Genomic DNA, 25,747 nt, shown 5'->3' on the forward strand with positions numbered 1-25,747 from the left:
TTGCCCAGATATCTGAGCATGCATACGTTCATTGGAATAAGTCTTTGGTCTGGTTCGAGGTCTCTGGTTTCTGCTACACTAGCAACACTGAACCCTCTCTATCAATACTGAACCCTCTCTATCAATACTGAGACTCCTCACAAATCCTGTCGTTGCCTTGAGTGGTAGAGATCCTGGAACCTTGTGACCCGCAGCACTGGCTCCTTCCGCCCTCCAGCAGCACAACATATTGAGGTGGGTCAGCTCAAAGCCCTGAGTCTGGGCCTGAGTTGGTCAGCGCCGGCCTTTGCTTGGGCACGTGGTGGGCGGAGCCAGCCTTCTCCTGGTGCAGCGAGCAAGGCCACTGCCCGCCAGGCCAACGGAGGCCACTTTCAGATTTTTTAATCCACACCTAATCTCGTGAGTGTCTTGCAAATGCAGATGTCATTTCCCCCTTAAGAGGATAACTCGCTGTCCTAGCAATGTTAGTGGACCAGTCAAGGAACAAACAACAAGATATGGGCAGAGAGGGATGCTGGGCGGAGATGTGATCGAGAGTGTGTTGCCGAGCGCAAACTTTTTCTTCCCTGACTTAGAGCCTGTAGCTAAGAGGCAGTAGGCACGTGTCAAAAGGCCGTGTCCAGCCACAGAGAGCCTGCTTTCTTTAGAGACGGGTATGACCGAGCTTCTAGTCTGAGTCCAAGATGCCAGAAGGGAGTCCCGGATGGCCATCCGATTGACCGGAGTCTCCAAATCTCAGAAGAAAAACAGGTCCGCACCCCCGGGGGACGAAGAGGGCCAGTGAAGCGGCATGCTGTGCCACTTCCATGGTGACCAGCTTAATACGAAGCCAAGTCCTTTGTTTTCATAAAACTCAAATGCTTCCCTAAAGACAGAGGTTGTCATGGTAACTCTTTCAAAGAGTTACCTTTCAAAAACGCCTTTACCAGAGACCGGTGGTTTCATTCTGGAGAACAATCTTTTCCAATTAAAAGCCATCAGGAAGGCTGATCCTGGACTCAGACGTCAAGCCCATTACAAAGCCTCTCACTTTCATACCCGAGGGCGTGTGAGACCCAGCAAGATTCTGGAAAACAATTCTGCACAGCAACCAAAACCCAATAGAAAGGATCAACGGGCAGCACCAATCTGAACCACATGAAAAGAGCTACTGGCTGTCAAAATACTTCTCAACACACTGTCATAAGCACTTAAGAATGCATGATTTCAAGTTTTGATTTTTTTTTAGATTTATTTATTTGATTATTTACATGTATGAATGTTTTACCTGTATGCATGTATGTATGCATGTGTGCATGCCTGATACCTGTGGGATCAGAAAAGGACATCAGATGCCCTGGAACTGAGGTTATGGATGGCTGTGAGCCATCATGTGGGTGCGGGGAATTGAACCCAAGCCCTCTGCAAGAGCATCCTGTGCGGTAAACCACAGAGAAAAATCTCCAGCCTGGTGTGACATGTTTTTTTTAAAGATGTGTTTTTACTTAGGTGTGTGCATGTGTGTCTGTGCAGGCGTACAAGCAGATGAGTGCCACACGGTGCCCTCAGAGGCCAGGTGCCATATCTCCTGGAACTGGAGTTATAGACTATTGTGAGCTGTCTGAAGTGGGTGCTGGGACCCAAACTCAGGTCCTCTGCTGGACGAGCAGTATGCACTCCAGGCCTTAATTTATCTTTAATTCTTGTTTTATACGCATGAGTGTTTGCCTGCATATATTTATGTGAACCAAGGGTGGGCCTGTCTGGTGCCCTTGAAGGCCAGAAAAAAGGCCTCAGATCTCCTGGGTTGGAGTTACGAACTGCCACGTGGCTCCTGCAACTGAACCCAGAGCTTCTGCAAGAGCAGCAAGTGCTTCCAGCCGCTGAGCCAGCTCTCCAGCCCCCACGGCACCTTGTGTAAAGACCGAGCAGTTGTGTTCAGACTAAGCGTTTTACTGCATGGATATGAGATAGCAAGAGAACCATGGCAGGATGAACTGTGGGATCGCTGCCACAGGATGCTACCAAGCTTGTTTCTGCAAAACATGGAGGTATTCAGCAGCAAACTTGAATGCATGGAGTTGGCATGGTGGTGCACATGCAGTTCCTGTGAAACACCTGTGGTAAAGAGACTGAGGCAGGAGGAACCCAAGCTTAAGCCTCTGCCTCAAAATCAAAAATGAAAAAATTCAAAAGCCTGGCCTTTCTCCGTCTTTGTGTGTGCCTTATACACACACTTTGATCTCTCCAACCCATGGATCACAGTATTGGCCAGGGTTACCACAGCACATGCAGATGATTTAAGGGTCGGCAATGAGGACTGAGTGTGTGGACTGGTGTGATGGAGAAGCACTTTGGGTCCAATGGTACTGAGGCTGTAGTGCCCCTGGACCTCAAGGGCTTGTGGCAGCGAGGGCAAGGAGTCTTCTTTCCAGACTCCTGTGGGAACTGAAGTTGTTGAGAGGACCCCCCTTGGAGGTAGGGTGGTGGGGCAGGTTGGCCTTGGATGCCAGGGCAGGATGTAGGTCTGGAGTCCAAGTCCTGCCTAGACAAACTGCATCCTTTGCCTCCCACTGCCAAGGTCAGCAGGCTAAGGAACTTCCTAGTCAGGAGCACATGTGGTACTGTGCTCAGCCCTACATGGGACATCCATCTCAACCCCCGTCTCCAGGGTTCAAGAGCATCATAGGAGGAGGGGCAGAAGGATGTGAGGGCTGGAGGATGCGGAGGAGGGCTGGGCAATGCCGTCCTCAGGACAGGCCCTGGCACTGCGCCCATGAACTGGGCAGCTCTGGTTCTCCGCACAAGATCACTCAACAGGCAAGAACACTAACTGGAAAGAGAGATGGGGAGAGAGGGAGTGGGGTGGGGAGAATATGAAGGGGAGAATGAAACATTGGGGTACAAGGGAGGAGTCAGGGGTTCCCAAGGAGAGTTGGGGGAATGTAAGGAAGAAGAACAAATAAAAGATACTCTGTTAAAACCCACACACTCACACACTCACACACTCACACACTCACACACACACAAGATAAGTGCATAAAATGTAATAACAGATGATGGCTAGGAGGTCGCAGAGACTAGAAGGCAGAGACTCCTTGATCGGAGGGTGAGAGTGTACCTTTGGGGTATGCCTGGGCTCTGGTACTGGGCTCTGCGATATCTCATTTCAGGCCCAAAGCTGTGCAGCCAGTAAACCACGAAACCTTGGAAACCGTGAGCTCAAAAAGATCCCCCTCCTCTGAGTTGCTCATATTGGGTATTTTAGCACAGCAAGGGTAAGTTGGCTACCACAGAGATGGACCCGGCTTACTGGATAAATTAGGTCCGCATTCTTTGTCTTAAAGCTCAGATCTGGCTGCCCCTTCGCGTCTGAGACACCCGGAAGCCTGCTCAGTGGGCCTCTTCAGTTGTGGGGAACACAGAGAGAAGCCAGCAACATGTACCATGCTCCCCAGAGCTCCAAGGACTTCTGCACAGAGCCCAGCCCCATTCATCCCAGCCTGGCACCCCATGATGGTTTGAGGTTTCAAGCCAGGACTCCACTTAGGAAGAGAACAAAACCGGATCAGAAGATGTGGGCCAACAACACCTAGGATCCAGAACTATACTGAATCAGTGTATCCAGTAAGTGTTTCATAAGTGTTTAACTGAGTATTCAGGAGTCAACACAATGGCACTCTACAAAAGTAGCTTCCCCCCCCCTCCCCCCGAGAGAAAAATATGTTGATAAAGACCATTTTTATCATTAAAAATAAATCAGTCATTATTTTCCGATGACGTGGATGTCTGTGTCCTGTGTTGACATGATAGACACCCCACTCCAAAAGCAAGGGCATTAAGAAGTAGGGAACCTTCAGAAGGAGACTAGAACATCATCAACATGACCTCTAGGGTTGGGATTAGGGCCTTATAGAAAAAGGAGCAGACTGAAGATGCAGCTTAATGACAGACTACTTGCCGCACAAGCACGCGGTTCTGAGTTCAAATCCCCAGCACCCTTGTAAAACGAAAACAGAATTAAAACAAAACAGTTGGGCTGGAGAGATGGCTCAGTGGTTAAGAGCACAGTCTGCTCTTCCAGAGGTCCCGAGGAGTTCAATCCCCAGCCATCACACGGTGGCTCACAACCATCTGTAATGGGATCTGGTGCCCTCTTCTGGCAGGAAGGTGTACGTGCAGATAGAGCACGCGCATACATAAAATAAATAAATCTTTTTTTCTAAAAAAAAAAAAGGCATGCTTTGCGTTCTGCGATCTGTAACCTTGATGCTGCAGGATGGAAACAGATTCTAAGAGCTCAGCGGCTCAGGTTCAAGAGGAGATCCTGCCTCAAGAGACTGAGGGAGAGCCAGAGGAAGGTAGCTCATGTCCTCCTCTGCCCCCTGTGCAAGCACGCATGCACACACATCGCATGCATACTGCACCTACACACCACGGACAAACACACTACACAGCACACACACACACACCACACACACACACACACACACACACACGCACACACCAAATACAACAGAGAGCATACGAACCACAAACACGTACTGCACACAAACACACAAGAGAAGATACGTAAACTGGTCTATCCATAAATGGACCTGGCACTGCAGGCACGACAAGGCTCCACATAAACTGTTTCAGCTGAAGTGAGACACTCAATTAGGCAGCTAATTATCCTGACGCTGTATTGATGCCCTGTTTGAAGCAGCCCACCCCTCAGACTCCAAACAGACGCGTGGGTCACCTCCCTCAGGGAGTCAGTCGTGCAGAGAGAGGGGAGGTGGTGTTGATCGAGGCTCCAGGCCTCCTCCCCTCCCACAGCCCTTGACACTCACTGCCCAGGCAGCTCCCTTTTGAGAACCCCTGACATCTGAGTGTTTACGTGTGGATTTCAGTCAGGGCTCTGAGCAGAAGCTGCTCTGCAGGCCCTACCATGATGACCGCAACCCTTCCGTGACGGCTGATCACCAAGGGTCATCCTGGGAACTGTTCTTGTTAAGCCTTCGGAATCAGGGCCTGGCTGATGGAGTCTATTAACAGCCCCTGCTATCACTCACCTGGGCAGGCAGTGGCTCGGGTCTCTCTGCTCCTGGTATGGAATTATCAGATCATTAGACTCAGATTAGTTCTTCATACCCCTTGGACAGAGACGTGCTAATTTGGATTCTTAGACATTAAAATCCTACGAAGTTCTCAAGCAAGTGACATTAGGCTTTAGTTTCTTAATTTAGTGTTCTGTTAGCAAGACAAGTATGCTGGCATCTGCTTCCTGTGGAGAGCAGATTCCTCGGTTGGTGGGCAAGTGACTCTAATCAGACGGTTCTCTCTAGGCAGGGGGTTTTGTGTACGTGTGTGTGGTTAAGTGCTGGGGATTGAGCCTAGGGCCTTGCCTGTGCTGTGCAACCAGTCAACTACCACTGAACTCTGTAACACCAGCCTCTTCATGCACTTAAAAAAATTCAATTTTATGTGTATAGGTGTTTTGTCTGCATATATGTCATGCACCGTGTGTGTGCTGGTTCTCACGGGGGCCCAAATGGGATGTTGGACCCCCGGGACTAGAGTTACAAATGTGAGCCGCCCTGTGGTGGCTGGGAATCGAACCTGCATCCTCTGTAAGAGCAGCCAGTGCTCTTAACTGCTAAGCCATCTCTCAGACCCTTAAACACTCTCTTTAGAGTTATTTATTTAATTTTATGTATATGAGCGCCTCAGCTGAATGTAAGTACTTATACCACGGGGATGCCTGGTACCCACAGAAGTCAGAAAAGGGCTCTGTGTTCCCTGGAGTTAGAGTCACAGGCATTAATTCTGGGACTTGAACTCGGGTCCTCTGCAAGACTGAAATGTACTCTTCACTGTTGAACCATCTCTCCAGCCCCAGGGGAAAAATTTTTTTTTTGTAGACCTTTTCATTTTTAGCCATGTGAACATATTTTTATTCAAAAGTTAAATATGCATGAAAGTCAATTAGCTGTTAATTGAAGGAAAGCAAGACGTGTTACAATGATTTCACATTCATTTAATAATTCATTATTAAAAATAAATCCATTATTTTGTGAAGACTTAGCTAACGTATTTAGATAAATAAAGTAATAGGGAATTAACCACATTGTTCCTTTCAACCTTTCATTTGAAATGTATTTATCTAACTACTTATTCATTTTGTTGTTTTTGAAATCAATGGGTGAGGGGTCACTTACAGAGGAGTAGGCGACCCTCAGCTACATTGCCGCAAAATCCCACCCCGTCATGGGTGTTAACCTCACGGAAGGCTCACGGGGTTCTGCTTTGCCTAGCTTGTCACTTTCCGTGTGGCCTATAGGATCCCAAGTTTACTTCTGTCATTTGAACTATATTTAACCCTTTAGAAATATTGAAATGAGGATGTGCTAAGCTCCACATTGAATTCTTTGTCTTAGTGAGGGTTTTTATCGCCCCGACGAAACACCATTGCCGAAAGGCAAGTTGCGGAGAAAATGGTTTCTTCAGCTTACGCTTCCAGACCACTGTCCATCCCTAAAGGACGAAGCTGATGCAGAGGCGGTGGAGAGCGCTGCTTGTTTTCCCTGGCTTTCTCAGCCTGCTTCCTCCTAGAACCCAGGACCCACAATGGGCTGGGTCCTCCCTCACTGATCACAAATTGAGAAATGCGTTACACCTGGATGTCCTCGTGGAGGCTTTCCCTCAACTGAGGCTCCGCCCTCTCTGATGACTCTGGTTTACGTTAAGGTGACACAAAACCATCCAGTACTCGCTTCCTTTTTTTTAAGATTTATTTTTAATTCGTGAATACCGGCGGGGAGCTTGGGGGAGGGGTGGCGGTGTTCCTTGGTGCAGTGCCACAGAGACCAGAAGAGGGCGCCAGACTCCCAGGAATGGGGATTACAGGTGGTCGGATATGGGCCTGAAAGAAAAAAAACAGTGTACACTCCTAACCACTGAACCATCCTTCCACCCTGGTCTTTTGTTTTAAGACAGGGTCTCTCTATGTAGTCCTATCTGTTCTGGAGCTCATTATGTAGACCAGGCTGTCCTCAAACTCACAGAGGTCCTCCTATCTCTGCCTCCTGAGTGCTGGGGTCAAAGGTGTGCGCCACCACGCCCGCCCTCCTGCCTTGGGTATTCTTTTTTTTTGTTGTTTTTTTGTTTTTTTTCTTTCTTTTTTTTTGGTTTTTTGAGACAGGGTTTCTCTGTATAGCCCTGGCTATCCTGGAACTCACTCTGTAGACCAGGCTGGCCTCGAACTCAGAAATCCGCCTGCCTCTGCCTCCCAGAGTGCTGGGATTACAGGTGTGCGCCACCACCGCCCGGCTACGGAAATAGATCTTATTCCTGTGTTCTCCCCTCCCCGACTTCGACCTTTCTCCCACTCCTGGCTGTCATGAGCTGAGCAGCTCCGCAGCGCCATCGTGACTCCCCACCGTGATGGTCTATCTCACCACAGATCCAAAAACAAGACAGCCAAGTGACCATGACCTGAAGCCACAAATCGAAAAGCAGCCCCCACCTCCAGTGTTCTATCAGTGCCGGGAAGCCAACTAACGCAAAAATGACTTAGCATTTGTCACACTCAAATACGAAATCTCTCTCAGAGGATGTCGTGTTGAACTAGTTGGTCCCCTGGCTGGTGGTGCTGTTTTGGGGGGAATTTGGAACCCTTAGGTCTACTCGAAGGAAGTGGTTCCGACTCCTCACTTCCAGACCAAATGTTCTTTGTGTCCTGTTTTCCAGGGCAATGTGGCAAGCAGCTACAAGCTCGTGCCTCCGTAGATGTGGCTACTCTGCCACCACGCTCTCCCATCATGAAACCACGAGCCAGGACACGCTTCCTCCTTCCGTTGCTTCCATCAGGAATCCTGCCATCCCAAGGAAAAAGGTAACTAATACAGTGTCTGCTGGAAAAGTTTGCTTAAGGCAGTTACAAAAAAACCAAAAGCTACTTCTTGAGCTGGAGAGAGATGGCTCAGTGGCTAACAGCAGTTGCTTCGCTTACGGGGTGGCTCACGTCGCCCTGTAGCTCCAGCTCCAGGGGATCTGTCGCCCTCTTCTGGCCCCCATAGGTACTGCACTCACAAGCGCATACAGAAACACCGCTTTTCAAAACTAGAAAAATACTTTATATATATTTTACTGTATTAGTCAGCATTGTTTGTGGGGCACTGTGGGTTCTATGCTTCATGAGCTGTGGGAGGTTATGGTTCATGACTGACGTCATTCTTATTGCTCAAATTTACCCCATAGAAAGTTAAGTGTGCCAGATGTGGTGGTTCACATCTTTAATCCCAGGACTCAGGAGGCAGAGGCAAGGAGATCTTAGTTTGAGACTAACCTATTCTACATAGTGAGTTCCAGGACAGCCAAGGCTACACAGAGAAACTCTGTCTCAAAAACAAAAACAAAACAAAAACAAATAATGATTTTTTATAAAGAAAAAGAAAAAGCAAGTTAAGTCAATCCTTTCAACATGTCTCAATCAGTCCTGAGTATGTTCAAGCTTGATTTGTACACATCTATGTCGTTTTTGGTTTTCTCCACATTGGAATCCATCATTCCAGCAAGATCTCGGTTCTTTTTAGGAAGGAATGATGCTTAGAGACCACGATCTGCACGTTGGGTTTTCATGGACCGTGGTGTGCATTTTGGAGATGCTAGCCGTGGCTCTGCATCCTCCATTCCCTACCTCTCAGCGTGTCCAGATGCTGCTGCACACCAGGCTGGATGGATGCAGTGGAGTCTGGAGTAGGTGTGGTTCTGCAGGATCCGGGTCTGGTTGGGAGGGGCGGTGAGGGGAAGGGGGGGGGGCCTTCTCCAAGGATCTCAGTGTTACAAATCTCTTAGGCAAAGGCCTTCTCTGATGATCTTCAGTGAAACAGCTCATCTCTATATGGGTTGGGCTTCTATGCACGCACATTATTCAGGGTGAACCAGGGTTATATACGGACCTTGGAGAGGCAGAAAAGAGTCTTCGGGGTATATGAAAATCATTGGCTGGAGATGCAAAGTTCTATAATTACCTTGTTTGCTGGAGAAGTTCTTTTAGAGAGAGGAAGCTGCACCTGTAATCTCACTGAGGCTAGGTGACATTCTGAAGGTAGAGAGTATAGGGGTTTGGGACTTGTATTGGCTGGTTTTGTGTGTCAACTTGACACAGGCTGGAGTTCTCACAGAGAAAGGAGCTTCAGTTGGGGAAGTGTCTCCATGAGATCCAGCTGTGGGGCATTTTTTTTTTTTCCAAACAGGGTTTCTCCGTGTAGCCCTGGCTGTCCTGGAACTCACTCTGTAGATCAGGTTAGCCTCGAACTCGGAAATCTGTCTGCTTCTCCCTCCCAAGTGCTGGGATTAGAGGCGTGTGCCACCACCACCCGGCTGCTGTGGGGCATTTTCTCAACTAGTGATCAAGGAGGGAGAGGGCCCCTTGTGGGTGGTGCCATCCCTGGGCTGGTATTCTTGGGTTCTATAAGAGAGCAAGCTGAGCAAGCCAGGGGAAGCAAGCCAGTAAGGAACATCCCTCCATGGCCTCTGCATCAGCTCCTGCTTCCTGACCGGCTTGAGTTCCAGTCCTGACTTCCTTTGGTGATGAACAGCAACATGGAAGTGTAAGCTGAATAAACCCTTTCCTCCCCAACTTGCTTTTTGGTCATGATGTTTGTGCAGGAATAGAAACTCTGACTAAAACGGGGCTCCTCAGCAAGGTCAGAGGAGAGGCCCTGCTGGTAAAGGAAATCCTCCATTTTGCACTGAGCTCAATGGGCTACCTGGACAATGGTAGATTTCCACCTTAATTAGCAGAGCCTAACAATGGATCCCAAGCCTTCTATTACTTCTTTTGTAGACACACACCACCACCACCACCACCACCAGCAGCAGCAGCAGCACCACCACCACCACCACCAGCACCACCACCAGCACCACCACCACCAGCACTACCACCACCACCACCACCAGCACCACCACCAGCACCACCACCACCAGCACTACCACCACCACCACTACCAGCACCACCACCAGCACCACCACCAGCACCACCACCAGCACCACCACCAGCAACAACACCACCAGCACTACCACCACCACCACCACCAGCACCACCAGCACCAGCACCACCAGCACCAGCACCACCAGCACCACTACCAAAACATCTACCATTATCTGCCCTTGTTTTTTTCTCAACATTCTTTGGTCATCCACTCTTTGAAGACTATGGAGCCTGACACTGATCCCACAGTGTTTAGAGGGGGTCGATCTCATTCCTCTCCCTCTGCAGCCTCTGAGTTGAAATGGGTCACAGGCAGCTATTTTAGAGACGTATGAAGAAAGGAACCACAGGGAATCATTTCCTAGTCAGATGTTTTCCTGGGGCTGGGGGAAGAGGAGGAATTTCATCTAATACAAATATCATTTGAATTTTAAAATGCTATGTCTAATTGCTACTTATGACTATAGTAAAAATTGATTTTATACGCTGTAATTGTATGGTTTGAATATGTAATCAGAAATGCAAAGTTTGACGCCTTTGGTTTTAATTTACATAACGAAGGTCTCTAAGCTCACTTATTTCAGCGGTGTCTGGGTAGGAATGTGTTTTTCTAATTAATGATCAGATGCACACAGTAGATCCAGATCTTCTAGGTGTCTGGATCAACCCCAAATGATGTAACTCATTTCTTGTCATTATTGTGTCTGGCCCTTCCCTTAGTCATAGAAAGACATCCCAAAAGAGCATTGGTTCTTGAATTCCCAAGTATCCCAGAGATTTAAATAGTCTTGCCAGGCACAAGGATCAAACTTTCCTACTGCCTAACACACTTAAAAAAAAAAAAAGATTAAAAAAATTAGCTTGAGGGCCAGAAAAGTAACTTAGTGGTTAAAGACGTCTGCTGCTGTTTCTGAGGATCAGGTTTTGGGTCCCAGTGCCTACACAAATGCTCACAGCTGCTGCCTGTTACTCCAATTTCAGGGACTAGGATGCCCTTGTCTGGCCTCTGAAGGTCATTGGGGTCCCACCCTTGGCTTCTCTGTCTAGCCTTGGTCCTTCACTAGTTCCACTGTGTTCTACGCGCTGTCAGCCAGGAGAACAACCACTCCCTCACGTACCCTGCAGTGAATGACTGAAAATTGGGCCTCTTGTCACACACATTGTGTGTGTCCGGTGTTCTGTCACAGCAGAGTCTGGCGTGCGCAGTCCCTGGAGCAGTCAGGAGAAAAGGCAGAGATGGGGGGGGGGCTTGGATCCTGAGGGCTCTGACTTCATCAGCGGATCCGCCCACTGACAGCACCGCAATTTCCTGAACTAATGCGGGGGTGGGGGGGTGGCGGGTGGCGGGGGGTGGAGGGGGTGGGGGGGGGGAGTTGGGGGGATGGGCGGAAGTGGGTCCTTGGAGGCGTGGACCCAGGAGCCGTATCTTATCCCCAGACCCTTCCTCCCTCTTGCTTCTCCCCCTCCTTGGTCACAATGAGGTAGCCAGCACACACCTGCCACCATGATGCTCGGCTCCAGCACAGGCACCTGAGCGGCAGTCAAATGATAGCCGCAGTGTGAGGTCGCGGGCCAAAGTTAGCTTCTCCTCCTCTAAGCTACCTCTCTCAAGTATTTTGTCACAGTGCAGAAAGCTGACGCTCAGCCCACTAATATGTCCACTTTTTATCCAAATATTTCATAATCACATAATCTTGTGATAGATACTATATATACAAAAATCAAAAATTAAAAGCTCATGTTATATATGTGTATATACTATGTTATATATAAATATATATACACATATAACACAAGCTTGTGTTATATATGTTATATGAATATTATATATAACACACATATATAAAACACAGGCTTGTGTTTTATATATGTATATTATATGTTATATAATATATTTCTTTTTCTCTTTCTTTCTTTCTTTATTTTTGGTTTTTTGGATTTGGTTTTTTTTCGAGACAGGGTTTCTCTGTGTAGCCCAGACTGTCCTGGAACTCACTCTGTAGACCAGGCTGGCGTCGAACTCAGAAATCCGCCTGCCTCTGCCTCTGCCTCCCAGAGTGCTGGGATTAAAGGCGTGCGCCACCACTGCCTGGCAATAGTCTGGTCTCTTAATGTGTAACTTTACTGACAATCTAAAACCGTCATCTATTTAACTGGTGTATTGAGCCGGTGGCTGTTGAGACACCAGGGTGCTTGGGTTTTGGTCATAAACTTGCGCACCAGGAATTCTGGGTAGCTACAGAGGAGGTGCGGTCTACAGGCTAAGGGGAGAGGTCTCAGACAAAGCAAGCAGAACCGGGACAGATCTATTTCCCTTGTTAAATCACGTAGCCAGTGGCTCCTTAGCAGCTGAGGGGACCCGGAGGTCTCATCCCATCTTCCTCAAAAGACAAACTGGGGACGCTGCTGCTGTGGGCGGGTAAGTGGGCTGGGGGCTGCAGAGAGGAGGGGAAAGAGGAAGACAGAGCCAGGCAGCCCCTTGCTCATCTGGGAGGTTTCTTAGGAAGGAGACCCCTGTCATCCACCTGCCCTCGCCCTCCATCTTGTTTCTCCTCAGTCTGCCTCCTCCAGGGGTAGATGGGTCCGTGCGTGGAGCCTGGGAGATCTCACTAGGGAACAGGGATTGGGGGCATTTCTAGAACTATCTGCTTGCTGAGTGTCTGTTTTTACAAGAAAAATAACAACCACCCCTCCTCCTCTACTACTCTACATATGCTTGCTGATTGACTCATTGATGTTAATAACTTTTGATGTGGGGTGCTAACTGCAAGATTAGAGTGAGGACTTCAGTTCACAGAAATAACAGGTAAAAGCATTTGGTCCTTTTCCACAAGCATTTATCTTGATACGAGAGCCATGCACACATATATACGTATTCATATGCGTACATTCCCGTGTGACACAGTTGCCTTAATTTTGAACGAACACATAGATGTAAGAAGTCTCCTCACACTGAATAGTAATTTTCTCTGATTTACAAAGTGAAATTTAGATCAATAGCTTGTTATTTGTTCAATTTTTGCTTTTTTTTTTTTTTTTTTTTTTTTTTTTAACCATTGCGGAATCAAGCCCGAGCCCTGCACCTGTTAGGCAAGTGCTTTCTCGCTAAGCTACCTGTCCACCCCTTGGGCTTTTGAGGACAGGGTCTCGCTATGTGGCTCAAGCTGGCCTTGGCTGACTTTGTAGCCTAGGCTAGCCTTGAATTTCAGGGTATTCCTGCCTCCATTTCCCTCACTCCAGTGCTACGAGTGCGGGCATTAGACCTGTTAAATGCATTTCTAAAAATCACCCTAAATTTAAGATTTCTTTCTGGACAGATCAGAGCTAATGAGATTTAACTAGCATGGGAGGCAGATGGAGCGAGGTCAGGGCTGTGACAGCGGAACTGAGGGAGCTCTGGATTCTGAGCGCTTGTCACCTGTGCTCCCGAGGACTGAGTGTGCCATCACACACTGAGTGGACATAGAATAGCCTTTCCATCCACCCACCCACCCATCTATCCATCCATCCATCCATCCATCCACCGTCCATCCACCCATTCATCCACCCATCCACCTGTCCATCCATCCACCTGTCCATCCATCCATCCACCTGTTCATCCATCCACCCGTCCATCCATCCATCCATCCATCCATCCATCCATCCATCCGTCTATCCATCCATCTGTCCATCCATCCGTCCATCCACCTGTCCATCCATCCATCCGGCCATCCATCCACCTGTCCATCCATCCATCTGTCCATCCATCCACCTGTCCATCCATCCACCTGTCCATCCATCCATCCACCTGTCCATCCATCCACCCGTCCGTCCATCCATCCATCCGTCCATCCATCCACCCGTCCATCTATCCACCCGTCCATCCATGCATGTAGTGGGTTGATCTGAAGCTGCTTGTATTCTAATGCTAAATACTGGATTCTCAAGCTGTGGTTGCCCCCAACAAGCAGATCCTCACATATACCAAGTGATGCTATGTGAATCTTGCTCCCCAATTTAACTGGTCAATAAAAGGCTAGAGCCTGTGATTGGAGGGAGAAAGGTGGGACTTGAGGATCAAGTGGGGGAGGGGGTTTCCGGGTAGAGGGAGAAGAAGAAAAAAGACAGAGGAGGCCGCCATGAGAGGAAGTGGACCATGAACACGTGGCCAGGAGAAACAGCACGTATCGAGGGACTTTATAGCTGGAGAATAAGTTAGTATAGCTCCAAACCTGTCCAATCTAGGCGTATGGCTTGTAAGTGAAATACCTGGAGTGTGTGTCTTTTATTTAGGCTAGCTTGGATTCTAAACTCCCTCTACACATCCATTCGTTATTTTAAATTTTAGATTGAGACAGGATCTTGATATACAGTCCAGACCTAAAACTCCTGATCCTCTTGCCCTGGCCATGTAATGCTAGTGAAAGGATAGAAAATAATACAGCCTAACTCTAATGACCCCAAGAAATTAGAAGTTTAAAATGCTATCTCGCTTTGTTAGAAACTAGGTAAAAGGTCACATTCCAGAGCCTGCCCTTTGTTTAGACCTAGCAGAAAGGCCTTGAATAGGTGATCCTGGCCCCACAAGGTAACGGGAAATGGGCTAAGCTTATCTTGCTTCTGTAAATTGCTTACACCATTACCCCTATGCAGGAGTTCACGCAGCTATAGACATTTAAGAAAATAGGAAACTAATTGTTCCAACTGAGCGCAGGCTCCGATAATTTAAACTGATTGGCCTAAAAACTATGGAGTGGTACAAATCGATTGGCTCACATTTTGCGGGCTCTCCGTGCTAAGAAATGATTATTTGTGATTTGTGGGGTTTGTCATAAACTTATAAAAGCTGTTGCGATTGGCTCGCATTTCTCGGGCTCTCCATGCTAAGAAATGATTGGCTTGTGATTTGCAGGCTTTGTTGTAAAAACTTATAAAAGCTGTCGCAATTCGGCACTAGTGGTCCTCAGTCCTCTACCCCTGCATAGTGTACGGTTGTGGAACCCAAAATTCTGGAATAAAGAAATCCTCATGCTATTGCATCGAGACCATTTCTCTCGAGTGATTTGGGTGTCACTTTCCGGGCTGTGGGGTGCTGGGGCATCCTCGGTTTTGGGGGGTCTTACACTAGGGTTACAGGCAAGCATCCCTGTCCATTTATATATTTACTTATCTATGCCTTTCTGTGATGCCCAGCCTGGTCCTAAACTCTGGGTTGACAAGATCTTCCTTCCATAACCCCCTCCGAGTAGCTAAGACTACAGGCACGTGCCACTGCCCAGCTTAAATTACTTCCTGATTAAGTGACTGAATGCATGTTGAGACCAGGATGTCCCCTCCCCTGAGTTACTCCATATTACAAAAACAATGGGTTTTGGGTTGTGCTTACCCCGAGAGACTCCATTTTACAAGGTGCCTTTGAGTTCATTTTGAATGTGGCTACGTGGACACAAACACCACCAAACACATGGTAAGACTGATAAGTAATTTGTTCCTATAAACAAAAGCGGGTAGAGAGAGACGGCTCAGTGGTTCAGAACACTGGCTTGCTCTTCCAGAGGACCCAGATTCAATTCCCAGGTCCCAGACAGCAGCTCACAACTGTCTGTAACTCCAGTTCCACGGGGATCTGACACATTCTTCTGGCCTCTGCGGGCACTGCACACACATGGTGCACAGACACACATGCAGGCAAAATGCACACACACGGGTTGCGAGTAGCACGCACTGCTAGTGATACAGGCATTCTTTGTAGATGCAATGCTGTGCACTTAAACCATAGTATGGAGTAAACACTAATTTTCTGTTGCTCTGATAAATACCGTGGCCAAAAGTAATTTCAAAGGAAAGGGCATATTTAGCTTCTACTGTACAGTTAATCACTAGGAGAAATCAGGGCAGAAACTCAAGGCAGGAACCTGGGGACAGGAACTGAAGGGCAGATGGTCAAGGAACACTACACAGGCTTGCTCCCAGTGGCTGGCTTGGCCTGCTTCCTCACAGAGCCCAGGACCACCAGCCCAGGGGCAGCTCCACCCACAGTGACCCGGGCCATCTCTCATCAATCTTCAATCAAGAAAATGCCCCGTAGACATGTCTACAGGACAATCAGATGAAAGCAGTTTTTCAGTTGAGAGAGCTGCTTTCTAGGGGACAATGGCTTGTAGCAAGCTTGTAAAACAAACAAACAAACAAACAAACAAAACCTAACCAGAGCAGTACACATAAATTTAAAATATTTTTACATTATTTTGCACGTGTGTACTTGAGTATGTGCATGTGGGCGCCCCCCAGAGGCCAGAAGAAGGTATTGGATGCCCTGAAACTGGAGTTTTGGAAGGTTGTGAGACTCCACCGGGATATTGGGAACCAAATCTTGGTCCACTACAAGAACGGGAGTGCTGGTAACCATTAAGCCATCTCTCTAGTCCTGCAAGCATAACTTTTATACATGTTGGGTGGAGAGCATGTGTTTGGCTTTACTGTAGTGGCCTGCAAGCAAACTTGCCTTGTCCGCAATCAATGGCCGTGTAGTTGAAGAAACATTTGTCCATTGGTATCTCAGCCTCGGTCATCACTAGTCACCCAGTCACACACTGAGTTTTGACCTGGGGGCAGGAGTCCCCTGCTCTGTGTGAAAGCTTATACGCAAAAGCAAGTATAGATGTCAGGGAGAGGCTTAACACAACGCCCTGCCAGGGAGCTTCCCAACCAGACAATCTAGCCTCCGGTTACAAGTGCTGGGGCAGGAGACTGCCCAGCTGACCCGCCTCTTGCACTTCGCCTTTGTTGGAGACTTTCACGCTGCCTGTCGTGACCTAACTGCTCAGCTGAAGCACTACAGCTAAGAGGCTGCTAGCAAGCAACCATGCAGGTGTGTGAACCCTGAGTGTGGGAGGCGGGAGGAGACAGCACCGCACCCAGGAGGATGGCACTGAAGCCCCAACTCACCCGCCACGCTGGCTGAGGCTTTCTCGGACTGCATCTGCGCCTATGGACCCAGAATGGGGCATGGGTTTACAGCTACAGAGAAGTGTGAGGGAGATTAAAGCCTTGTCTGTGAGGACATACCGTGACTCCCAAAGTAACAATTCTGGTCTTCTCGGCTTCCCAGTGTAATGAGGAACTCAGTCTCTTTCGGTAGAGTATGGCTCCCTCTGCTGGTGACAGGAGAAAGAGCCAGGGCTCTGCTGCCGGGGGGCCTGGGGCATGTAAGCAGAAAAGAAGGCTTGCCCAGGGAAAAGACTGGGGATAAGCATGGGAGAGGGACCAATGGGTGCTGTAAGCATTGCACCTGTGGGTGCTAGAATTGCTGGCCAGCTGCTGTCACATAAGCAGCAAGAAGTGACATCAGTGGCCAGCACAAGGGGGCCATAAAATAGCTGTGTATCACCTGTGTTTCTACCAAATGCACCTTTCCATCCTTTCCTTCCTCCCCTCCCTCCCTCCCTCTCCTCTTCTTTCCTGTTTGTGTATGTACATGTCTATGTGCTCTGTATGTCAGTGTCCTCCGAACTGAAACACGCCCTCTAGAGGGGAAGGCTCATAAGAGTGTGTGTGTGGGGGGTGTCCGTTACTTTTTGTCACTGTGATAAAACACCGTGCCCCAAAGCAACTTATACAAGGAAGAGTTTATCGGGGCTTATGGTTCCAGGGAAAGAGTTGAAAATGACATGGAAGTAAGAAGCACAAAGACTGTTCCAGGCAGGAACATGGAACAGAGTCCAAACAGGAAGCAGGCATTTTACATTTTAAAAGCCCACCCCAAATGATGCACTTCCTCCAGTGAGGCTGCACCCCCTAAAGGCTCCATAACCTCCCCAAATTGCATCACCAGGTGGGTACCAAGTGTAAGAGTACCACTTTGGTGGGACTCTTAGATTGGTCTGTCTTTATGGTTCCCTTTTTGGGCTGATAGATGTGTATAGTGTGTCTTCCCAGGGAAAGTCTGCCACACAAGAGTATACTTGTGTATTTGGACGTGTGTGCATATGGAGACCAGAGGTTGACATTGGAAGTCCTCCTCAGTCACTCTTCACTGTACTTTTGGAGACAGGGTCTTGCAATGGACCTGGAGAGCGGCACTTTGGACAGACTGGTTGTTCAGTAGGCCCCCAGGTATCTGGGTCTGCCTCCCCAGGGTTGGGGTTCTAGGCTGTATTAAGCTTTGCATTTGAGGGGAGGAGATGATAACGCAGGTCACCACACTTAGGTGATGGGCACTTTTACTATCTAAACTATTTTCTCAGCTCCCAGTTAATAAGTGGTGTCATTTACCAAAGTAACGAGCAATGGAAAGGACAGCTGGTGAAGACGGTTAGCTAGCGGTATGTTGCGTTTTAGATTCTATTATAACTACAGAGAGGTTGACACAGGCATTTGTTTGAGAAGGATTAGGAGGTGTGGCTTTATTGGATGGGGTGTGGCCTTTTTGGAGGAGGTGTGGCCTTGTTGGAGGGGGTGTGGCTTTTTGGAGGAGGCGTGGCCTTGTTGGAGGAGGTGTAGTCTTGGAGGAGGTGTGTCACTGGGGCTCTGAAGTTTGAAAATCCTAAACCATTCCAAGTTAGCTCTCTCAGCTTCACAGTAGTTATCTCAAGAAGGGAGAGCTCAGCTGCTGTCCCGCTGCCTTGCCTGCCTGCCTGCTCATTACCATACTCCCCCCACCATGATGGTCACGGACTCTAATTCTCTGGAACTGTGAGCTCCAAATGAAAAGCTTTCTTTTATTAATGGCCTTGCTCAAGGTATTGTATCACAGCAGTAGAAAAGAAACTGTTTGGATTAGGGTTTCTATCTCTTATAAAGGAAGGCATTTGAATGGGGCTGGTTTAGATTTCGAAGTTTAGTCCATTACCACCATGGCAGGAAGCCCGGTGTAGTGCAGACAGGCATGGGACAGAGAGGTAGTTGAGAGCTCGACATCCAGATAGGCAAGCAGTAGGGAAAGGAACACTGTGCCTGACTTGAGCACACTAGAAACCTCAAAGTCCCAGAGACACACTTCCTCCAACCGTGACACACCTACAAGAAGGCACACCTCCTAATTGTACCACTCCCCATGAGCCTCTGGGGGACATTTTCTTTCAAACCGTCACAGTCCCTGACACAACTTAGGTCTGGCAACTCCATCCATTTAAAATGATTGAAGGCAGGATTGCAGGCAGGCACTTGACAGTGGCTTTACTCACACCAGGCAAAAAGAGAACTTAGAGTTAAACTGATGAATACAACTAATGTGCTTTATACAGTAAGTATGTTCAGCCAGGAAATAATGAAATGGGGGAGGGGAGAGCTTGTTTGGTTGGAACCAAGGTCTCACTATGTAATGGCAAGCTAGTATTCAATTCCAGATTCCCCCTGCCTCAGATGCCCCTGGACTGGCAGACTTTATAGGCACACACCCACCAAATCCAGTCAGGAATGATGTTCTGTCACATGATACGAATGGATAAAAACTTGGAGCTGGTATATGATTGATCAAATATGCCAGTCAGAAATAGAGAAATAGTGCTTGAATAGGCAGTTTTATACAGAGTATTGTTTTGTAATGGGAATCGGGGATAATGAATAATTTCTATTTAGTGAGTGGGTGCCAATTTGTAATGATGAAAAAGTTATGTATATAGAGAGTGGTCATTGCTCAACAGTGTGGATGTAGGTATATGGGCTGGAGAGATGGCTCAGTACTTAAAGGTGTGTATTGCTCTCCAGAGGACCAGAATTCAATTCTCATCCCCGTATCAGGTATATATATATATATATATATATATATATATATATATATATATATGGCAAAATTAAAATACATACACCATAAGCAAGTCACAAGATTTAAGAATTGAATTGAGCGGTTTTTTTTCACCCACTCCACGCCATACCGGGACCCCCACTCTAAAATCAGGGTACACACACACACACACAGCATCTTCTCAGCAAAGGCCCTGGGGGTGGGGGTAAGGCAGACAGAGCATCGATTAAGGACTTTACACTTTGCTGAACTGCACCACCATCAGTCTCTAGGGATCATTCGGGTGGGTGGGGCGTGTTACGGCGCAGTCAGAGCCGGGAACCCAGAAGCGCGCCTCTTAGACGTTCTATATCTTTTATCTTCGCAGGATCGGTCCTCTACAAGGCACCCTGGCAGAGGCGGGGCAACCCCCAGCTCTGGACTCGACTCTTGATGCCTGAGCAACCCTCGCGTCTGCGCAGTAAAAGGCGCCGTGCTCGAGTCTCGGGCTGAAGCGCTTCCAACCGAGTGTACCGGAGGGCGGGTGCGGCTGCGCGACCCCCCGACGGCCGCCGCGCCTGCGCGACGTGGGACAGCCGCGCCATGGCGGACGAAGAACTCGAGGCGCTGAGGAAGCAGAGGCTGGCCGAGCTGCAGGCCAAGCATGGAGTGAGTGAGCGGGCGGGGTGACGCCCTCGCCCCAGGCAAAGGCTCTCGGCGTTTGCTCGTGGTCCTTCGGCTTCCGCGTACCCCATGGCTCCGTGGGTGTGCGCGCGGGGGTGGGGGTGTTCCCGGAGGCCGCCGCAGCCTCCTCGGCCGCCGTAGGGTCCCGCGTGAGGCTTGTGCGGGTTGGGGTGTGCGCGCCCTCGAGTCATCCCACCCCCACCCCCACCCCCAAGTCTCGGTTTTCGCTGCCGTCGAGCCTCAAGCTAGCCCCGCCGGGATTGGGGTCTCCTCGGATTGGGTCACAGTCAGCGCTGTGGAGAGGGGGGTCCTCTGAGCTCTGGTGCGGAGGACGCCGCTCTGACGGCGCGTCCCTGGGCGGGAGTCAAACCGCGGACTCCAGAGATGGTGCTCAACCCCTGCGGTGCCGTCTAGGAGGGAGTAGCGGGTTGTAAACGAGTCCTGGGACAAACGCTAGTGGTGGTGGGTGACCTCAGTGGCAGCACCCTTTGAACCAGCATCCTTCGTGCCAAGCCAGGGTCTCTTCCAGACAGTAAAAATAGGTCTCCATGATACCTGGGCTTTTCCAGGAACGTGTGCGTTCTCAGACATTCTATTAGATTGTGACTTTTGAAGCTCGTCCACGCTTGGAAAATGTGGGGCTGAGGGTGGAGGTTAGCCTGGGCCACAGTGCTTACCTAGCCTGCACGACACCCTCTCTTCCCCGAATTCCACCCTTAGCCCTTATTTAATAAAACGAAAACATTGCAAATGGAAACTGACTCTTTGGTTTTTGTGAGGCCCAGTTTCCACGTCAGGAACCTATTATAGCAGAAGGAAAATCGCATAAGTCCTTTATTTTTGTTTTCATTTATTATTTTACTTCTTTGTTTATAGCCCAGGCTGGCCTGTAACTTGAGATCCTAGTGTCTCCTAAGTGCTAACTATGGCTACAGATGTGCCTCGCCCCGCCTTTTCCCACACCCCTGCGATGCCTTCTGTTTTTCTCTTTTGAAGTTCCACTCCATTAAAAGGCAAAAATTATTTTTTTTTTCAGGATCCTGGTGATGCAGCCCAACAGGAAGCAAAACAAAGGTATGGGCTAGAATTGGAACTTTCTGAAAGGGTGATTTCATAGATTGAGTTCTTCTCTTTTATTTAGTAGCTGTAATTGGTATGTGGCTCTTAATGAATCACAGATTCTAGTGATTTTCTAATGAGTCCATGTGAAGGTTTTAGTTTGATTGAATAAATGCCCATGGAGTTCCAGTAACATCTTGTTTTGAAGTTCTGCTGAAACATACCAGTAGAATAACCTCATAGGGATTCTAGACCCAAGGCCTCGCAGTAAGCGTTCAGTGAGCACTAATGTACTCCCTGCACACGGAGAGGGTACTTATACTCAAGTACAAGCAAACATTTGATGTGACTACATCTCACCCTGCCTTTGCCTCTGCTGTTTGGGGTGTGTTCAGATCTGAGCACCAAGTCAGGTGGTCCCTTGTTCCCCACTCCCTCTAGCACCTGCAGGGTTAACCCCTTTACGTCCACGTTCTCAGAGGAGGTTGTTTGGTTTTCCTTCTCCACTCAGGATTCCTCATCTAGGGTCTCTCTTATTTGTTGGGCACATAAAGCCGGTGGTGGCTCATACTTCTAATCCCACTGCTTGGGAAGCTGAGACAGAAGGATCTCAAGTTCAAGGCCTTCCTGGACAGCTTAGCAAGACCCTTTACCCAAGTGATTTTTAAGAAAAAAAAAGAGGCTGGGGATGTAGCACAGTAGTAGTTGCTGGGATTTGAACTCAGAACCTTCAGAAGAGCAGTTGGTGCACTTAACCACTGAGCTGTCCCGGAGAAATGTTTTAAGTCTCCTTCTTAGAGTGGTGGTACAGTCCAGTGATCCTGTCTCTCAGGACGCTGAGGAAGGAAGTTGAAGAATTTGAGACCAGCCTTGGCTAAAAAAGTGAATTCTGAGCCTGCTTGAGCTCCATAGCTAAACCTTGCCTCCAAAAAGGTTTGAAAGCAGTGAGAGCCACAGTTCCTGCTTGAGTATTGCGGAAGAAGCAAGATTAACAACACAGAATTTCACAGGATTGGTTCTACCTGGGCTACAGTTTTTCAGACTCTCCATAGGTCTCTTGCCTCCTCCCTAAAAAAAGTCCACTTGGTCTAATTGCCGAGACTGCAGGCCTGTAGCACGTGTCACACTGGATACTTACTGTTGGTAACGGTTGCTGCACCCGAGTACCACTTCATGAAATAGTGTCCTGCCGTTCTGGTAGGTTTATGTCCACAGCTGGCTTCTGGAAGGCAAAAGCACCTGGCACCATGCAGGAACTACAGGTGCCTCACCGTGGCCTGCGGGCTCAGCAGGTGGAGCATGTACCACTGAGCCTGATGAGCCGAGGTCAAGCTTCAGGACCCACGTAGTGAAAGGAAAGAACTGACTCCCCAAAACTGTTCTGTGACCTCCACATGTGCACTGTGGTGTGCCCACCCCAAACCCCAATAAATAAATAAATGTAAAGATTTTTTTAAAGAGACATTGAATAAATGCTTTGTACACGCAGATGCTGATAGCATAGCTCTAACCCTGTGTGACCTATGATTTGTTGTAGGGAAGCAGAAATGAGAAACAGTATCTTAGCCCAAGTTCTGGATCAATCAGCCCGGGCCAGATGTAAGCACCTTCCGTTTCTCTTATTCCCATAAAATCGGTTCGAGGTGAGTGGATGTGCAGATACATACGTGAGCAGAGCGAATGTTTTTAAGAAGTATGACATTTATAAATCTGGAGAGAGATTGTTTTTACAATTGAAACACCATTCCTTACGAAGGTGCCCCTTGAGGATAGTTGTTGGAAAAGTTTGTAACGATTGACTTGAACGGAGTCAGTCCCAGGAGTGTTTCCAGTTGTCATGGTCGTGGGAGCTAGGGATTGATTGTATTCTGGGTGTCGGTGTAACATCTGGATTCATACATAAAATCTCAAAAGAAAACTGTAGAAAGGGAAAGGATGAGCCTGTCAGGATAGAAGGAGCACGTTTGGAAGAGGAGCTGCACCTTATCAGACACGGGGAAGTGTGGGAATTAGAAGCTGAGGACCCTCCCGCACTGAGTCATGTGGCTGAACTCTGATTCATAGAAGGCCTACATACTATCTGCCTTGCCTGTTGACAGACTTAAGCTTGTGAAATAATACTTTGGAAGTGTCAGTGGATAGTTCTAAGGTATAATTAGTGCATTGAATCCTCACGGTTTTTTTTTTTTTTTTTTTTTTTTTGCATATGTATTTTTTTCTTTTAGTAAGTAACTTAGCACTTGTAAAGCCTGAAAAAACTAAAGCTGTGGAGAACTACCTTATACAGATGGCCCGATACGGACAACTAAGCGGGAAGGTAAGCCCAGACTGCCTGAGGAGCGAGCGGTACCCACGGTCTAAACCCTGCCTTAGGGCTGGGGGGGGGGGGGGGGCTACAGCGCTAGCTGTCTTGCAAAAGGCTGGAGCTTGGTTCTCAGTGCCTGTAACTCCAGCTCCAGGAGATCAGTGCCGCCTTTTCCTCTCCACACATGCACTTCGGGTGTGTGTTTTTCCTGAAGCAAAGTACTCAAGCATATGAATTCTTAAAACCTAAAAAAAAAATTCAGCTGCACCAAGTAATTTATGTAATCGAATATAGAATTCTTATTGACTCCCAAAAAAGTTTTAAAGGAGAGACTGATCACTGCGCTGTAAATCTTGAGGGAAGATTGCGTGTCCAAAAATGCTTGACCCTCTCCTTTGCTGGCATTGTGTGGAACATTGTGTCAGTGTGACCCAGAGACTGCTAGTCTCCTGGCTGAAATTGTTCTGCACTGGAAATAAGGTTTGTCAGTATTAATTAAAATACCACCTGTGTGTGGGTTTTTAAGGTGGCCGGGCGGTGGTGGCGCACACCTGTAATCCCAGCACTTGGGAGGCAGAGGCAGGCGGATTTCTGAGTTCCAAGGCTAGCCTGATCTACAGAGTGAGTTCTAGGACAAACCAGGGCTACACAGAGAAAACCCTGGCTTGATAAAAACCAAAAATCAAAAAAAAAATACCCCCAAAAAAACAACACAACACACACACAAACCCAGTTCCTTTTTTTTTTTTTGGTGCTGGGAATGCACCACCACTGCCTGGCCTGTGGGGTTTTTGTTGTTGTTGTTGTTGTTTGTTTTTTGTCTCTAGGGTGGTGTGGGCTGAGGTCACATATCTATGCTGTGACCTTTCACAGCGGCTGCCTTGCTAGCAGCTGAGAAAGATGGACTCAAACTGCTCACCTTCCTGAGCTCTCTGCTCCTTCCCACTCCTCGGAGAGTCTTACAGTGACTGCTCTGCTTAGACAAACTGTTTGCTTTGAAACTGTGTTTTCCTTTCTGGTTACAGGTGTCAGAACAAGGTTTAATAGAAATACTTGAGAAAGTCAGCCAGCAGACAGAAAAGAAAACAACAGTGAAAGTAAGTGTGTGGCATGGCAGAAGGCGGGCGAGGTGGCGGTGGTCCCGGGCCTGAGCTGTCCAGGTGCTTTTGAGCTTTGAGACACCTTGATTCTGTGCTGTGGTTGGGAAGAGAGTACCTCTATGGAAAGAGGGTGATTGTTAATACATCCCCCTCACACCTACCCCTCGTCAGACATACACACAAAAGCTCACTTAAGTAATAAATGTTTTTCTCAGAAAATCTGAGGCTTTATAAAGTGTCTGACATTCCTTAATTTCCCCCTAGTTCAACAGAAGAAAAGTAATGGACTCTGATGAAGAGGATGATTACTAAGAGGACGTGCACACTGACAGACTTACGGAGCAGTGTCTAGGACAGTCACCACCTTGTAAATGTTTCCTTTGTTCCCTGTCTATATATGCCTTTTGAAAAAATAAACTTGTACCTCAAACTCAAAGAGTTTGGGTGTGTGAGAATCACAGGCAATTCAAAAGAAGATCTGCATCTTGAATGATTTCCCCCCTTACCCAGAGCTTTTACATGGTGGCAATGCAGGTTTATCCTTGCAGCTGGGACCTCAACATGAGGAGCAATAGAAGCTGTGCTAGCATGCTCAGGGGCCAGAGACGAAAGGGAGCGAAACCCTGCAGCCGAGTCAGCACATCCCACTTCTTAAGGCAGGGATGTCTCCTCTTCTGCGGGTAGCCTTTCAGAGTCCCAGCTTTTGATTTAATTTACTGTTTAGAGCCATTGGGTTTATATTATAGAACAAACATCACCAGATCCAAAACAACTAGAGTGATACGTCTACAAAATAACTAGGACGCTCCTGTGGTCCGTGTTGGACAGTGAAAGTGACGTGTTTACAAGAGGAGCAGGCAGGAATGACAGCTGAGTGAGCACAGGACACCAGGTCTTTCCCCAGCACCTATGTTGGGCAGCTCACTATGTTGAACCTC

The 25,747-nt window shown here is 48.1% G+C and overlaps 1 protein-coding gene across 1 annotated transcript; it reads left to right on the top strand.

Moving 5' to 3' along the window:
• The first annotated feature begins 20,123 nt into the window (after positions 1–20,123).
• Pdcd5 (programmed cell death 5) lies at positions 20,124–25,245 on the top strand. Its single transcript, XM_052165405.1, has 6 exons — positions 20,124–20,330; positions 21,382–21,419; positions 22,942–23,003; positions 23,630–23,721; positions 24,735–24,806; positions 25,074–25,245. The coding sequence occupies exons 1-6, from the start codon at positions 20,265–20,267 to the stop codon at positions 25,119–25,121; spliced, it is 378 nt and encodes a 125-aa protein (XP_052021365.1). The 5' UTR covers positions 20,124–20,264; the 3' UTR covers positions 25,122–25,245.
• The last annotated feature ends 502 nt before the right edge of the window (positions 25,246–25,747 follow it).

The sequence above is a fragment of the Apodemus sylvaticus genome, chromosome 1, assembly GCF_947179515.1.
Source record: "Apodemus sylvaticus chromosome 1, mApoSyl1.1, whole genome shotgun sequence".
Lineage (NCBI taxonomy): Eukaryota > Metazoa > Chordata > Mammalia > Rodentia > Muridae > Apodemus > Apodemus sylvaticus.